Source organism: Squalius cephalus (assembly GCF_949319135.1).
Source record: "Squalius cephalus genome assembly, chromosome: 21".
Lineage (NCBI taxonomy): Eukaryota > Metazoa > Chordata > Actinopteri > Cypriniformes > Leuciscidae > Squalius > Squalius cephalus.
In genome coordinates, this window is record NC_137142.1 from 27,685,362 (window position 1) to 27,702,568 (window position 17,207).

The following is a 17,207-nucleotide window of genomic DNA, read 5'->3' on the forward strand; positions in this document are numbered from 1 at the left end:
TGTTGGCTAACATTTCAGAACATTCAACATGATTTGTTGAAAAATGTTTCATAGAAATATTACATATTTACATGCATGCATTGCACTCTTTTTACCCACGCTAAAAAAAAAATCTAATCCAGCATAAACCAGCATTAATTGCATGTCCAGGCTGGTTTATGCTGGTTAGAGCTGGTATAGTGCTGGTCTAACTGGTGGACCACAGCTGTTCTGCAATGCTGGATTTTTCAGCAGAGACCATACAGGTATATATATTTAATACTGTAGGGCCTATATGTCTTTATTTGTGGTATCAAAATATGTGATGTAAAAAGATGAAAGGAAAGACTGTGGCCCACAAAAGCCATGTGAGCATGCTGTATTATCAGTCAAGAGCTCACAGTGGATGCTGTTTTAGTGGAGGCTCTATTAGTGCCAAATGGATGATTACCTTTAGGTGCTTTTTGCAAGAGAAGATTACGGTTCTTTCAGCTAAAAGCCTTCTTGGTTACTACAAAATACACTCTGACATTTACTCTTCCAGGGGTGAACATACTGTGACATACAATATGCCAGCAATGAATGCTCACCACAAATGTGATTGGAATACAATAAGCAAATGCATATGTTTACTTAGGCCCCGTCCACACTACTGCGTATTAGTTTAGAAACTAAAACACTTTCAGTTAGATGTGACCCTAACCAAGCTGAACTTATTTTGTACAGCTAATCTATAACCTATAGCAGCTTGGCAGATTTTTTTTTTTTTTTTTTGGTGAACATGCCACTACTTTTGAAAATCTTAGTACTTATATTCATGCCAACAGTATTTACTGCAGTTTAATTTAGCCTACAAATATTTATTCACTCAATGTATTTACTTTAGAGAGTATGAAAAGGAACTGTTATACAATATTTGAAGTAGGTATTTATTTGCATTGTTTGTTTTAGCTAAACATACGTCCATTTGTTACACACAGCATTCTACCTTTAGTGGCCATGTGTAGGCACTTAGGGGTTGGCTGTAGCCTCAGGAGATATTCTCATATTATTCATGCATTTTCTATAGTATAATAGCCATTACCAGTGAAGAGGGTGAAAGAACCAGTCAGCGTGGGAATTCAGGTGGATAGAGACAAAATGGAGAAAAAAAAAAAAAAAATGGGAGTAGTACAGCTCCACTTTGTACATGACCATGCCCAATCTTGTGTTAACCCTATGGTGTTCTTCAGTCATTTTTGAACAAAAAAAAAGTTTTGTTTCTTTAAAAATTGTAACTTCATCGGAATGGTATGAAATTTAATGACTTGTGGCACTTACACTTGATTTACGTGTATCTCCACCTCCTCCTAGAGCTCCAGTAAGGAGGAGCGAATGTAATTTGGGTCTAATGGGTGGCGCTAGAATATCCAACCACAACCTAACCCTACCCACAACTCTATCCCTCCACCCATAGAGCTCCAGAGAGCAGGAGCTGGACTAATCCCGCCCCATTGGAGCTCCAGAGAGGAGGAGCTGGTCGTCATTTGACTCTGCAGAGAGCACCACTTGACTTTTTCTGTCAACTGTGCAAGCATAAACGCGCATGTCTGAAAACGCGCGTCTGCGCAGTGAGTGCACTGTGCGCACACACAACCCGTACACAGTCTATTCATATCTACACATTTAATATATATTTTTGATGGTGACAATATCACCCGGGCCACAAAAACTTTGGCTTGAGGGACTTAGACCCATAACTGGAAGCCTATGGCACGTTCAGCATATCTCTTTGTCGTTACCTCGGAGAGTTTATCAGTTTTTCATTGGCGTCTCTTTATCAGCTTTTACAGCTACCATACCTAGAGCTGTATAATTAAAATATGTAATCATGTATTTCAAAGTCTATCTGACCAGGCATAATTTTAGTTTACTTTCGTGTTTCGACCTCACAGTTTGTCCCCTCCGATCACTATACCTGCCACCATAAGATAGCCCACAAGTAATAATATTAAGGTTTTAAAAGTCGTCCAATTCCAATAAGATTCCAAAATAATTTTATCGACACGGAAATACGAGAATTTAGTGGCGTAATGTAACAAGTTGAAACACAGTTCGGATATCCAATGAAAAAGACAAACAGCGTGTGATGACAGGGGAGGGTTGTGCCTTAAATGCTGGAAGGAAGACGTGCATATCGAAAGTGTCTCAGCCTGCGAAAGAATTGATAGACTGACCTTCCTCTAAAGGGTAAGCCCAAATACACTTTACATTTCAGGAATTTTAGTTGTTATGTGCGTTAATTATACTGTTGGCCTACTTGTGTTTCATGTGTAAATGCATAAAGCTCGCGCACCAGTTATGCTAAGGGTTCTCCTTACAAACAGCCGGATTGTAGCCTAATACCCGTCGCATAAACTCAAAATGTTATACTTTTATGCTTGGGATTCAAAGGTTTGTTCCTTGTTGTTCTAAGTCAGGCACAATGTAGCATAGCTACTTTAAAGTGTGGTATACTGTATATCAAGGCAAGTAGTTGCTTCCTGGTCACCTCAAAATACTTGACAAGGTTTCTTCAAGATTTTACAGGGAAACGGTACGGTCGTTTAGAGGACATTCCACATAAGAGTAGGTTTGCCAGTTTCCTTGAACAGAAGCCAATTAAGCAGTCTGTCATTGTGACCTCAACCTCGTGCTTTAAAGCCTATAATAATTTATTAAAAACTGTGAATAGTCTTGAATCTGGCTGGCTGCACCTGAATACTTGTCTAGTTTAGTGTGTCTTCATTAGAAGAGTGAATGGAACCTCAAGTGCCTGTTATCATACAAGATGACAGATAATAATACACATGGCTCTGTTCCAGTTAAACTATTTCATGTTTGACCTTTGAGGGACATGAACTGTGGATTGACCTGCCAGTGCCTTAGTTTAGAAGAGCAGCACTGTCATTGAATCTGACAACAGATTATAATTGCTGAGCTGTTTAAGTGCAAACAGACCAAAGTCTGATGACCTGTTCCCACTTCACCGTTATTCTGTCGATTGAACCTGTAGTCTACTTGAATCCTCCTTTTGGCTATAAGGAGAATTGAAAACTAGATGCGAAAAGCGTGAACAAATCGCACTGCATATTGTCATGTGTCACAGATGCAGGTGATGCTTGCTTTGGCAATCTTGTCTAAGGTAGGACTTTGGACTGTATTTGTGGGCTCGTTTGGTTGGACTGACTTCAGGGGTATGAATGTCAAAAGAATGTCAAATGTTGACTTTTATTCTGTTATACTTTTTATATTGTATACTGTTATAAATTAGTATTATACATTATACACAGTATTATACATCAGGGAAAGAGGAGCAATGGTTGCAGAACAGCAGTAGTTTATGCTTTGATGTTTGGAGATCATTAATTTTTCCACTAGCTGGGTAATGTCCAGGTCACATAAGTTTTGTGCTCTCTACCAAACAGAAATACTAAATTATTCATCCATTTCAAGGTCACTTAGCTGTGTAGTTCTAGATAATATGCCTACTAATGACCTAGTGCAAATTATTTAAATGTTTAAATGGTAAAATGTTTAACACAAATGAAAATTATTTACAGATATACTGTACATGTGCTCAGAAGCTTAGCACACATTGATTAACTGGCATTTTATGAGGTCGAGATCTGTCTGTCCCAAAATAACATAAAATATATATGTCCTCTTTACATGATGGCACAATTTAGAAATATTTAAGACATCCACATCAAGAACATCAAATACTTTATATTAGTCACATTACATTACAAAAGGGGGGGGCTGGCAGAAAAAGTTTGGGAACCACTGCAGTAGAGAAACATATTTTCAAGCCCCAAACATGCACCCATATATAGACACTCTCAGACATGACCTTACTTGAAAAATCCTATAGGATTTATTTGAAACATTGTAATTTATACAGTACTACAACTTCTCAACTTCAATGGGCTTCTCTTTGTGTGATGTGAAGTCTCTAGGGCTATGTTCACGCTGTCCAATTATTTGTGTATCCGATTGGAATTTGATCTAAAATTAGACTGTCTACATTGTGTGTCACAACTGTTAAGATCCAATTTGTATGTCCCATGCTTCTTTCATTTTCTGAAATATCTGCATTGGTTTCTATGGCAATAACGTTGCGCTGGTAGTTATACGCCAAAAACAACAACTGCAACATGGAGGGATTTGCAATGCAGATGTTGTCGATTTACCACATGACCATATGTGTAGCCATTGCGCTGGACATTCATTTTGCTGGATTTCAATCGGTTATGCAAAAAAAAATTTGGACTCAGTGTGAACGTAGCCTTTGTGGCGTCTTAACATGTTTGGCTTCATATACTGTCAGTAGCTAATATTTTGAGGTACACAACACACTGTGGTCTCTCTTCATTATTCACCGTTGTACTGGAGAATCATTTAATAATAAACTGCAGAGCAGCAGAGCCATATGTCACAGCAGTCTGAGGACAGCAGCGCCAGGCCAGCCCAGCAGTCTCAGACCGGTTTTGGGGTGAAGCTTATAGTGTCATTAAGGGTAGGTTAAGTGGTTGGGTGGGGCATGGTGTTACCCTGGCATCCCAATATAGTGAATAATGTTGTACTCCTGTGAGTTTGGGCAAATATGGGGGCATTCAGGGACATCCCCTGTCCTGATGAGTAAATGTTGCAAAAATGATCTGCTTTTCATTCATCACATCTGCTCTACATTTCACAAACATTTATTTCTGGTTTAAGATTGCAGTGATGTCAGATGAATTCATTTTTCTGTTCTGTTCGAAACTCTTTTTTTTTTTTTTATGAAGGCCAAATGGAAACTTAAGGATTTCCCTAAAATTCTCAATATACACCAGTTTCACTTTCACTTTTAGTTGAAAGCTTTCCTCATCCAGAAGTGCCATTCATGATGGATTATGAGATTATCATATTTCTAGCATTGTCAGTAGATTGTACTCTGCCTATCTGATGATCATTTAAGCCAATTCACATTTAACCTTCACATTAAACTTTTTTTTTTAAGTTTCACAACAAAGATTTGAATTAATAAAAAAAATCTAATTCTTTTCCCAGGGCTAATTTGGAGTCCAGATTCAAGGAAACAAAGAAGAGGCTGTTGAATTTTACTGTTTAAAGCAGGTACTAATATTCAAGTATGTGTTTTTATTTAGTGTAATTGATGACAATAAATCACTAAATAAAACTCTTTTTCTATCACTCTCTTTCGAAGTGCAAAAATGTCATTGACACGTGAACAATTTTATAACAAAGCGATCAGGCCAAATTTGGCTCGCTTTTCATCAACGGTCAAAGTGAGAGATATCATAGTTCACCTGCCATGCCTCACACTCACTGATAAGGTAAGCCAGATCACATTAACCACAAATAACATCACCACTATAACCAGATATGCAAGAGTGAAAAGCTCAGTTAGCTAAATTGTTTTTGTTTACTAATTATAATTTTACATTTTGCAGGAAGAGATCGAAGCCAAGAGAGAAACTTCTGGAAACTTCACTGCTATGCAGACACTTCTGGACAATCTACGCAGACGAGAGAACTGGCCTAATGAGTTCATCACTGCACTGCAGAACTGTGAACATTGGGAACTGGCCGATGAGATGAAAAGTGCTTATGACAGTATCAGAGGAATCACAAGTAAGAGCTATCTTGCTTGTGTTCAAAGCAAATTTTAAAAAGGATGGACATTATTTATGAATGCCTTTTTTGTTTATGTCTTGTCTATAGATAATCCTGCTTCTGCTGCTCCTGTGCACAGACCTGCACCTACTCCAGCTCCTTCTTATTCTCCAGCTGGTGCAACACCAACCGTAATCACAGCAACAATTCATAATGTCCCAGCGACCACTTCTTTGCCGATTCCACCCGCAGGGGACGTCCCAGCACATTCAGCTGCCCTTTCCAACATGGCAGCACCAGAACCATCTCCTGCTCCTCCTGCTCCTGCTCCTGTTCTCGAAGTTCCAGAGACACAGCAAGTGCAAAAACTTCCTACTCTGGTTCCAGCTCCTTCTCTTGAACCAGTATCCCAAGCTGAAAATGCACCGCTGGTTGTTGCTCCTTCCCAAACACCTCCCCCTGCTGAAGTCTCAGTCTCCAAAATCCCAACCCACACAGGGCCAGCTGAGAACAAAACGCCTGTTTTAGATACTCCAGATGGCTTGGCTTTAACAGAACAAACCACCAACTCCTTATCAACTGGTGAAACTCTCTTCTCCACCTCAAGTGCTCAAGCATCCTCCTCAAACACCTCTCAAATTCAAATTACACAGCCTTGCACCACCTACCAGAGTTCTCAGATGTCAGAGAAGATTCAGGTGCCAATCGCAGTCAAGGAAACCAGCACCTCAGTGAATGTCCCTGTCCAAGAAACGAATTCCCCATTGAGAGAGGAAAGGACAATGCAGGGGCCTGAAGAGATCTCTGACCCAACTGCAAACGAGGTAATGCTCAAACCAAAGCAATCCACTGTTGTTCTTAGCCAAAGCTATAATATAGCAAGTTTGTTTTCAATTAAATTCACAATTATTTGTATAGCACTTTTCACAATACATATTGTTTCAAAGCAGCTTTAACAAAAATCTACATTACGGTACAATTTAGAGCAGGGGTGGGGAACGTTGGTCCTGGAGGGCCACTGTCCTGCAGAGTTTAGTTCCAACCCTAATCAAACACACCTGAACAAGCTAATCAATGTCTTCAGGATCACTAAGGCTACAATCAGGTGAGGTTTTTTTTTTCAGGGTTGGAGCTAAACTCTGCAGGACAGTGGCCCTCCTGGACCAACGTTCCCCACCCCTGATTTAGAGTAATCTGCTATCAGATGTAAATGTGTGCCCAAGTAATGTCCATATGTCAGAATGTACAGTTCTAAGATGAAACAAATCATGTAGTTAGCTAACATCATGTATTCATTTAGGCAGAAACAATGAGCTCATTAAAGCAATTATTACAAGTTGTGATTGTAATGATTACAATATATAAAAAGCTTTCTCAGTAGGCCTTTCTCAGTTTTTCAGTGGTTAATCTGTTGTATTCTGTGCCTTAATCTTCTGTTTTATCTGCAGCATGTTCAGAGGAACAACACTGCTGGATTACCCGTTTTTAATGGCCAAACAAATTCGACTAGAACAGGTCAGGCAACATCATCTGCACCTACTGAGGTGCACCCTCCCTCTTCCATCGACCAGGAATATTTCAGCAAACCTGGCATCCTTCAGCATCCAGAACCCCAGCAGAACAGAGTAGAGATTCTTCCTGTCTTGCCAGAACAGCCTTGCTCAGTGGTTTCAGGTGATTTGGAGATCAGCAGATCAACAGAGTGTTCCACAGAACCTCGACGGTCTCCTAGTCTTGCAGAGCAGACCTCCACTCCCATTGCTTCCCTTGATTCTGCCTCTCAGTCCTTAAATTACATTGCTGCTCCCTCGACACCTAACCAGCCTGAGGAAGACCACTACGAATCTTTATATGAGAGTCAGACACAGGTCAATGTAATCCGGTATTCTGAGGAGCCACCTGCTGAAAATTTTAATGGTCAGCTACCAAGCATGCTGCAACGTAGCAGAGACCAGCATACCCTGAACCATAGCGGCACAGAAAATGTAGTTCCTCTCAGTGATCCATCTGGGCATGATTCAGAGCCATCAGACCGTAAGAAGTCAGCCACCATCAACTACCGAGAGCAAGAATCTAATGCTAGGCCAGCAACTATTCTACAGCCAGAGCAGAGAGAAGAGGACTATGCAGGGTTATTCAGGAAAAACAACTTCCAACTCATTGCTGCTGCTGCTGGGATTGCTCTATCTGCTGTTTTCTTGGCCTGGAAGCTCAAGCATTAACTGAAAAGGTCTTAAAATGATAGTTCACCCCAAAATTAAATTTTTGTCATTATAGACTCACCCTCATGTTTCATGAAATCAATATAATTTTTTTTTTTTTTTTTTTTGATGAAACACAAAAGGGACTTATTAAGAAGAATGTCCAGGCTGCTCTTTTCCAAAGAACAACAGTGGATAGTAATTGCTGCTGTCAAGTTTAGAAAAGGACAAAACGTACCATAAAAATATACCATACCACTATATACCAAGTATTTTAAAGCCGGAGCAGATTGAAATTCTAGTTACTCACTGAAAATCTTGCCTTCAATCCTACATAACTTCTGTCACCAAACTCTTTTGTGGTTTCATCCTTATGTATTTATTTTCATGTGCGTATATTTGGGGCTATATATAATACTTGTCTGCCATGTGCCTAATGCATGCCTTGTATGCCAGGGCCGTTAATGAATTTCACTGCCGTTGCACCTGTAAAATCAGATTCACTGATGTACCTTTTAAATCATTTGGAAAAACTAGCTTGACAGGTGGTATTACATTGTACAACAATTGGTTGTATTGTCAATTGTAAAACATTGCAAGAATATATCCTGTGTGACTGACCATGAATATAAGGAGCTGTTGCATAACCCCTGTTGGACATTAATAGAAAGCTCATTTGGAGCACTTGCTCAAGCATTATGTAGTAGACTGTACAATTGTTCCAACCCTCTCCGTTAGCCCCCTCACAGAAGATTCTAGAGCAGTGTTTGTTCTCAAACTTATCTTGTTTCTCATGAATCCTCATTCACAGACACCTTAGTGAACTCTCTAATTCATCACTGTCCTGTATTTTGAAGGCAGTTTGACCTCTGTGAGACTGTCCAACAGACACTTTCTGTTTTACTGGAACATCAAAGCATACACACATGCACACAGGAAGCATTTCACCATTGACAAAAACCTTTTTTTTTTTTTGGTGGGAGGGGGGGACTGAGTCCAGGGAGTGAATTTCAAGTGTGGGAAATCCATGAAATGGCCTCCAAAAGCTATTCAAATTTCATACATAAATGAAATAGGATTTTTATCTATGTTTTATCTATGTTTTTAAAATATACAATATGTCCCCAACTATTGTCCCCTCAGTAAATCTCAGCCATGTCCACCACTGGCTGTAAGCGGTAGGCCTACCTATAGCGGAGTAACTGTTAAGATGGATGAAACTAAATTCAAACAAAACCAAGTGCCTAATGTGTGGAGGGTAAAAATCTGTTAGGTTTATATTGCAGCCTTGATATATATAAGGTTTGTGTCTGTATACATGCTTATGTCCATTTTGAAGTATAGTTGAATAAGATCATTTTTGTCAAATGCATTTCTTACATTGTATACGTTTTTTGTTTGTTTTTTTAAATTCAGTTCACATGTTCTCTTGCATTCAAACTCATGTTCTATGGGGTTGCTAGTGGCATTTGCTACCTTTTGAGCTGGAGAATGTGATAAGATTCATGCTCATAGCATCAAATTATCTGTGTAAGAGTAAACTGAATTATATTGTAAACATTGTGAATGACTCTGAATGAACAGAGTACACTTAAACGCCCGGTTTCACAGACAAGGCTTAAGCCTTGTCCCAGACTAAAATGCAAGCTGTCTTCACTGAAAGCAACTTGCACTGACATATCTTAAAATATATCAGTGCCATTGTTTTGTCTCAAAATGCACATCAGTAATATTTTTTTTTAAGGCACGTTTATAAAAGCTACTTAAATGTTCTAATTTAAAAGCCTAATCCTGGCTTAATCTAAGCCCTTTCTGTGAAACCAGGCCTAAATGTAATATCTTAATCAGCAATTGCACTTGTATCTACACTTTTTGGTATGAAGTTTAGACATGTATGATTGAACATGATTTTAAATGCACTATGTGGTATTGTTACTACTGATCTTTTTAAGTACTGGTATTATCTCTGGGCCTTTATTTTAGGGGAATATTTATACTTACTAGGCTAAAGTTTTTTTGTGTACTGGTCATTCTTGATGATGCGCAGTCTTAATGATTTTCTGGAATGCTTCTGAATAAACTGTCCTACCTTGTGTCTTTCTGGTCAGTCATCATAAACATATAAGACAATAAGGTTTTGACTCGATGATGCGTGTAGTAGTGTTGTTATTGTGAAGCACGCCATCTGCTGGTGATGAAGAGAACTTGATCGCCAATGTAGACTGAGAACTTGATTGGCTCGATGCGATTTCAGTTGACAGGAGAAGCGCATTCATTGGTGACTCGACTAACTGTGTTGTAAACACAGCGACGTAAACATTTTCTATATCGACCTAAATAACAAAATGAAATAATGACAATGCATTTATATGTGTTAACGGTTATTTTTCTGCTTGACAATCGATGTAGAGATTTTTGTCAAACGACATAATGGAGCTGAACGGCTTTAACTGTGACGGCGAGGGATGTGCCGAGGAGCAAGAGGAAGAATCGACAGCGCTCAAGCTGCCTCGATCAAAGACGGAGACGACATGTAGCATAATTGCTACACCGGGAGCAGACAGTGCAGCGGCCGGTGGCAGTGGACCCATAGAGCAGCGGATGTCAAAATCGACGCCGGCGATGCTGAGGCTCGATTCGCTGAAAAAGAACAGGCCGCGTAGGTGAACCATCTTGTGTTATGGCGATAAGTAACGGGGTTAACGGAGTTCATGCTCACATCACAGTGATAAAAAATGTCGAATATAAATTAATAAAATCTGTAGTCAGATATTTGATAGCCAAGTTTGTCAATTTTGTACGCTCACAATTAACATCGATTAGCACTTGCTAGAATTATTTTTTTCTTTTTAAATCGGAGGTTCCTTTTAATCGGCAAAAACAAAATAAGCACTAGTTCTGGAATTAAATATTGTTTAAATGATAGATGATGTATAATTGGATTTAGAAATAAACGTAACACAATTCAGAATATTTGTATAAGGAATTGATACAGTCTAATTTCCAGTTGATAAATTTAGGCTAATAAGCAAATGGTTCTTAAATAGATTTTTTTCAGGTATTTTATAGGCTATTGGACAATAAGTGGCGACTCAACACTAAAATAAAATTGTGCAAAAGTATATACATATATACAGTATATTCACACATACACATTGGCCACTTTATTAGGTACATATTGCTACTGGGTTGGACCCCCTTTTTGCCTTCAGAACTGCCTTGATATGATAGCATCACACAGTTACTGCAGATTTGTCGGCTGTACATCCATGATGCAAATCTCCTGTTCCACCACATCCCAGAGATGCTCTATTGGACTGAGATCTGGTGCCTGTGGAAGCCATTTGAGTATAGTGAGAACATACACATTGCCCACTATTGCAAGAAACCAGTTTGAGATGATTTGAGCTTTGTGACATGGTGCATATAGCTGGAAGTAGCCATCAGAAGATGGTATACTGTGGTCATAAAGGGATGGACATGCAACAATACTCAGGTAGGCTGTGGAATTTAAACAACGCTCAATTGGTACTAAGAGACCCAAAGTGTGCCAAGAAAATATCCCCCACAACATTACACCACCACCTGCCTGAAAAGTTGATACAAGGCAGGATGGATCCATGCTTTCATGTTGTTTACGCCAGATTCTGACCCTACCATCTGAATGTTGCAACAGAAATCGAGACTCAGGCAACGTTTTTCCAATCTTCTATTGTCCAATTTTAGTGAGCCCGTGCAAATTGTGGCCTCAGTTTCCTGTTCTTAGCTGACAGGAGTGAAAGCAGTTGAAATAGGTGTACCCAAAACAGCCGGTGTGTATGTATGTGTATATATATTTGTGCATCTGCCATCTCAGACGTTTTGATATTATGATACAATAATTACAATACAATAATTTTACTATACAATACAATATTTTACAATAATTACAATAATTTTAAAAATAACCTATTAAACTAATATTTAATTTGAATAAATTTGGCAATTATACTCATTGTAGTGTTGACATTGTCAAGTGCCACCATTCAACCCTGCCCAAGTGATTGTACGAATAACCAATATTTCTACTTAATTTATGAGAAATATAAGTTAATAATTAACTACAATTTATCTAAAAAAAAATAAGCTTTAATTTGTATTCTTGTTTACTTGCAGAAAATGTGTTTAGAAAATGTACAAGGCACTCAAGTCACTTACCTGTCATTGGTCCCCAGCTTTCCCATGGTTTGGCATGGACATTGGTGGCACATTGGTGAAGTTGGTCTACTTTGAGCCCAAAGACATTACAGCAGAAGAAGAGCAGGAGGAGGTGGAGAGTCTGAAAAGCATCCGTCACTACCTCACCTCACACACCGCCTACGGCAAAACAGGTATTCGAGATGTCCACCTGGAGCTGACTGACCTATCCCTTTGGGGTCGCAAGGGCAGCCTACACTTCATTCGCTTTCCTACGCACGAGCTGCCTACCTTCCTGCAGATGGGCCGAGACAAGCACTTCTCCAGTCTGCACACCACCCTATGTGCCACTGGAGGTGGTGCATTTAAATACGAGGATAACTTCCGTACAGTATGTCCAAGCTCACGTTGTTTCACTTTGACCTCTTCAATGCAATCTGTTTAACTAAATGGCTCACTGTGCTGTCTCTCTTTTAGATGGCCAATCTGCAGCTGTTGAAGCTAGATGAGCTGGACTGTCTGATAAAGGGGGTTCTGTATATTGACTCGGTGGTCTCAAGTGGTCTATCCGAATGTTACTATTTTGAGCACCCAACAGAACCTGACCGTTGCGAGCAGAGGGCATACAACCTGGAGAACCCCTATCCTTTGCTGCTTGTCAACATTGGCTCAGGTGTCAGCATATTGGCTGTATACTCCAAAGACAACTACAAGCGTGTCACTGGAACCAGGTTGGTCATGGCTTTATAATTTATCATTTCATAATAAGTTTAACAAAACAGTTTAACAAAATAAAAATGGATTTTACTGTAAAGCTATGGTAATTTTTTCTCTATCTCCCCTCCAGTCTTGGTGGTGGTACATTTCTAGGGCTTTGTTGCCTGTTGACTGGATGCTCCACCTTTGAGGACGCATTGGCAATGGCCACTGAAGGGGAAAGTACACGTGTAGATAAACTAGTCAGGGACATCTACGGTGGTGACTATGAGCGATTTGGCTTGCCAGGATGGGCTGTTGCCTCCAGGTACAGGCATATACACTACAGTTCAAACATTTGAGGGCATTTGTTATGTTTTTTTTAATTAGGTTTTTATGTTACAGGGTTAGTTCACCCAAAAATGAAAAAAATTGTCATCAATTACTCACCCTCATGTTGTTCCAAACCTGTAAGACTTTCGTTCATCTCAAAACACAAATTAAGATATTTTCAATGAAATCTGAGAGATTTCTGTCCCTCCATCGACAGCTACGCAACTACCACTTTGTCGCTTCATAAAGTACATAAAGAGATTGTAAAACTAATCCATATGAATTGAGCGGTTTAGTCCAAATTTAGTCCAAAATTCCTAATTCTTTATTTGTGTTTCAGAGATGAACAAAAGAGTCTTACGGGTTTAGAACAACATGATGGTGAGTAAATGGTGACAGCGTTTTTGGGTGAACTAACCCTTTAATGGGCTGCATCTATTTGTAAAAAAATTGTTGAATAATAATTTATATTATTATTATTATTTTATAATAACTGGCTTACAATTCAAAATAAGCTGAATTTTCAACAGCCAATACTCCAGTCTTCAGTTTCACATGATATGTTGATTTGGTGCTTAAGAAACATTTCTTAGCATTATCAATGTTAAAAACACTTGTGCTGCTTAATATTTTTTTGATTTATATAATTTTTTTTGGTAAAAGAACAGCATTTATTTAAAAAAGAAAACTTTTGTAGCATTAAAAATGTTTTTTTGCTGACATTTTTCATCAATTTAATGCATCCATGTAGAATAAAAGTATTAACTTCTTTCCAAAATAATCATTGACCCCATACTTTTGAATAGTACACTAAAAATAAAGGTTCAAAGGAGCATTTCACAGTGATGCCATGTTTTTCTTAGTGTGAATAACATTTTAATAATCTAAAGAACATTTTTCCACTATAAAGAACCTTTTGTACAATGGAAAGGTTCCATGGATGTTAAAGGGGTGGTTGAATATGATTTCACTTTTCTAACTTTAGTTAGTGTGTAATGTTGCTGTTTGAGTATAAACAACATCTGCAAAGTTACAACGCTCAAAGTTCAAAGCAAAGGAAGATATTTGCTTTTAAAGAAATCGTTTTTAAGGACTACAACAAACGGCTGTTAGGGACTACACGACATTCCTCCCGGGTTAGTGACATCACCAACCCTAGAATTTACATAAACCCCGCCCCCGGGAACACGCAGTCCATGTTTAGAAGAGGAAGAGTTGTTGTAGACATGCACATTTGTGAGTCTGCTCAAGCTGTCGCATCTGTCTTTTCACATGCAATACAGTACGTAACACAAATGCAATAGCATGTCACTCTGTAGGCATCTTACAACAGTTCCCACACGAGCGATTTATAGATTATCATGACAGAATATGCTAATCAGTGATTTGAAGATAGTTAACTCCACATCAGCAACATAAATTCATCAACTAACCATTCAGAAACGTCCTGTTGTCACTTCTTCTTGAGTCTCTCCATCATTGTCCGACCCCAGTTTAAACATAAAAGGCAGATCAGTTTCTGACATTTTAGTGCTTGTCTGCATGAGGAGCAGCTGACACACACAAGCTGTTGAAGCTCCGCCCTCTGTGCCGGGAGCAGCAGCTCATTTGCATTTAAAGGGACACACACGAAACAAGGCGTTTTTACTGACCCTCAAAAAGGGAAAACTTTAACATGCTGTACAAAATTATCTGTGGGGTATTTTGAGCTAAAACTCCACATACACTCTCTGGGGACAACAGAGACTTATTTTACATATTGTAAAAAGGGGCATTATACCATCCCTTTAAATGTTCTTCATGGAACCATAGATGCCAATAAAGTATCTTTATTTTTAAGAGTGTATACTACTAATACATGTAGGCCTACCGGTATATGACGAACAATTACAACGTTATTCATTATATGATACTGTTATCAATGTTTCTGTTATGATACATATAATCAGTATAATGTGTATGTATGTTTTTTTTGTAGCTTTGGGAACATGATGTGTAAGGAGAAAAGAGACTCAGTCTCAAAGGAGGATCTGGCTAGAGCAACACTTGTCACCATCACAAACAACATTGGCTCAATCACGCGCATGTGTGCACTTAACGAGGTACACATGTACACCCACACTATAAATCGCTATTATGTTGTCCTTGCCCTTGTCTGTCAGCCTCTTTACGGTGCTGCCTTGTGAAATCTGGATCAAGCAGCATTGTACAGGGCTATGAGAGACCAGGGGCCAATCAACTCGTTGGAAACTTCTCTTAAAACAAAATTGCATTTTCAGGATGAATGCTTATCATGAGTTTCTTCTATTTAGAACATTGAAAGAGTGGTGTTTGTTGGGAACTTTCTGCGAGTGAACACGTTATCCATGAAGTTGCTCGCTTATGCTTTGGACTACTGGAGCAAAGGACAACTCAAAGCCCTTTTCCTTCGACATGAGGTGTGTGCGAGTCTGCATAATACATCCAAAGCTCAAATAATATCTAAACAAATCACTCATAACCATTTTATTTTTGTTTTTCAGGGATATTTTGGTGCGGTTGGTGCACTTTTGGAATTAACAAACCCATTCTGATCTACTAATCAATCTTAGTTGTATGTCTTTTACCAAAAGACATATTTATGCAAACAGACCAAAGTTGCCTTCAAATATCAGACCATGCCCTCAACTATAAAGACCAAGCCCTGTCATCTACCACATACCAAATATATTATAATAACATTATACATTCAGGTCAAACAATCAGGATAAACCGCATGGCAATACTAGTTTTAGGAATTGCTGCAAGCTTTAAAAATGTTAAACCCTTTAAACTTTTTCAACATCTTATATTATGGTATGTCAAAATCAACAGCTGATATGAGAATAAAGCAATAAGATCTGATCTATAGCTTTCACTCGCAACACTTTTTATATTCTGAAATGTGTCAGCTATCATCTTATGCCGTTAATGGTTATGGATTGATTTTGCATCAAGCAGCCGTTTACTCAAAAGCATGCAGATATTAATCAAGCACTTTTTTTTTCTCTATTATTTATTTAACTGATGCAACGTAAATGCAAAATTAGTAAATATAATTGCTGTAGAGGTCTGGTTATGAAAACAATTATTTTATGAGTGTTCAGAATCAGAATGTCATGGATATACGTAGCTCATATTATGTTTGTAGAAAACAAGTGTTGTGTTGCTCGACAGCATTTTGCATAAAAAACTATTAGAAAGGGACCAGGCAAAACTTTGACCAATTATTAGGGAGGTTAACAAAAAATATTACAATATGGATAATTCTCCTCTTCAAAGATGAGAGCCTGACGTATCGTTTTTTGTTTTTGTTGTTACCTTTGGAATAATTTTGGTGTCCCTGTTGCTGTAACATTGTATGAAACAACACAAAACCAACATGTGCTCTGTTACTGTCTCATAGTCTTTTGTATATTACTTGCTTGATTGCTCATGTCTGTACAAGTAATAGGCAGTTTGTTCCTACATCAGTAAATATTTTGCCTTGCGTATTGTGTTCTACAACAAAATGTACTTTTTTTTTAATCCAAATAATTGTACATTTTCTTTGTAATAAAAGATGTAAACCACAATATAATTAGGCGTCTTCATACTTTTGACAGGCAGAAACATTTAAATCGTATTTATTACTGGTAACACTTTACAGTGAGTAATACATTTGTTACAGTGTTTATTTGTTAGTTCAAAATACAGTTCAAAATAAACTGTTCATTGTTAGCTCATGTTAGCTCAGGTCCATCAAATAATATTTACAGATACAAATTTTGATTTTAATAATCTATTAGTAAAAGGTAAAATTATTAACTTAGATTAATGAATGCTTTAGGAGTATTTCTCATTGTTCATATAGTTGACAAATGAAACATTTTGTAAAATGTTACCCTATTACTAGCAACGAAAATTGCTTAAATTTCACGAAGATCAAAATCCCCCCATGCAATTTTACAAACGTAAAACGTGTCTGACCAGAAGAACGTTCCGTTATGTGGACAGTAGGAAAATCTTTTCCTGAACTGTGAAAGGGCTATGTGTTTTTCCTCAATTAAATCCTGCCCCTTTTTCATTCGAGTGAAGTCGTCCACGAGTCAGCTCCACCTCTCCCTCCTGCTCCCCCTGTGCCCCGTCTTTCCCATCTCTCTCTCTCTCTCTCTCTCTCTCTCTCTC

At 38.4% G+C, this 17,207-nt stretch overlaps 2 protein-coding genes across 4 annotated transcripts; both read left to right on the top strand.

Moving 5' to 3' along the window:
- The first annotated feature begins 1,584 nt into the window (after positions 1-1,584).
- mavs (mitochondrial antiviral signaling protein) lies at positions 1,585-9,912 on the top strand. 2 transcript variants are annotated; one of them, XM_079855314.1, is made up of 6 exons: positions 1,585-2,208; positions 5,050-5,115; positions 5,207-5,336; positions 5,454-5,634; positions 5,725-6,440; positions 7,065-9,912. In XM_079855314.1, the coding sequence occupies exons 3-6, from the start codon at positions 5,214-5,216 to the stop codon at positions 7,836-7,838; spliced, it is 1,794 nt and encodes a 597-aa protein (XP_079711440.1). In that variant the 5' UTR covers positions 1,585-2,208; positions 5,050-5,115; positions 5,207-5,213; the 3' UTR covers positions 7,839-9,912. The 2 variants fall into 2 exon arrangements, with proteins under 2 accessions (XP_079711440.1, XP_079711441.1); XM_079855315.1 differs by lacking the exon at positions 1,585-2,208 and adding an exon at positions 3,079-3,142.
- pank2 (pantothenate kinase 2) lies at positions 9,912-16,618 on the top strand. 2 transcript variants are annotated; one of them, XM_079855326.1, is made up of 8 exons: positions 10,037-10,129; positions 10,227-10,476; positions 12,032-12,384; positions 12,471-12,724; positions 12,841-13,017; positions 15,001-15,124; positions 15,335-15,460; positions 15,545-16,618. In XM_079855326.1, the coding sequence occupies exons 2-8, from the start codon at positions 10,248-10,250 to the stop codon at positions 15,593-15,595; spliced, it is 1,314 nt and encodes a 437-aa protein (XP_079711452.1). In that variant the 5' UTR covers positions 10,037-10,129; positions 10,227-10,247; the 3' UTR covers positions 15,596-16,618. The 2 variants fall into 2 exon arrangements, with proteins under 2 accessions (XP_079711451.1, XP_079711452.1); XM_079855325.1 differs by having other exon boundaries at positions 9,912-10,476.
- The last annotated feature ends 589 nt before the right edge of the window (positions 16,619-17,207 follow it).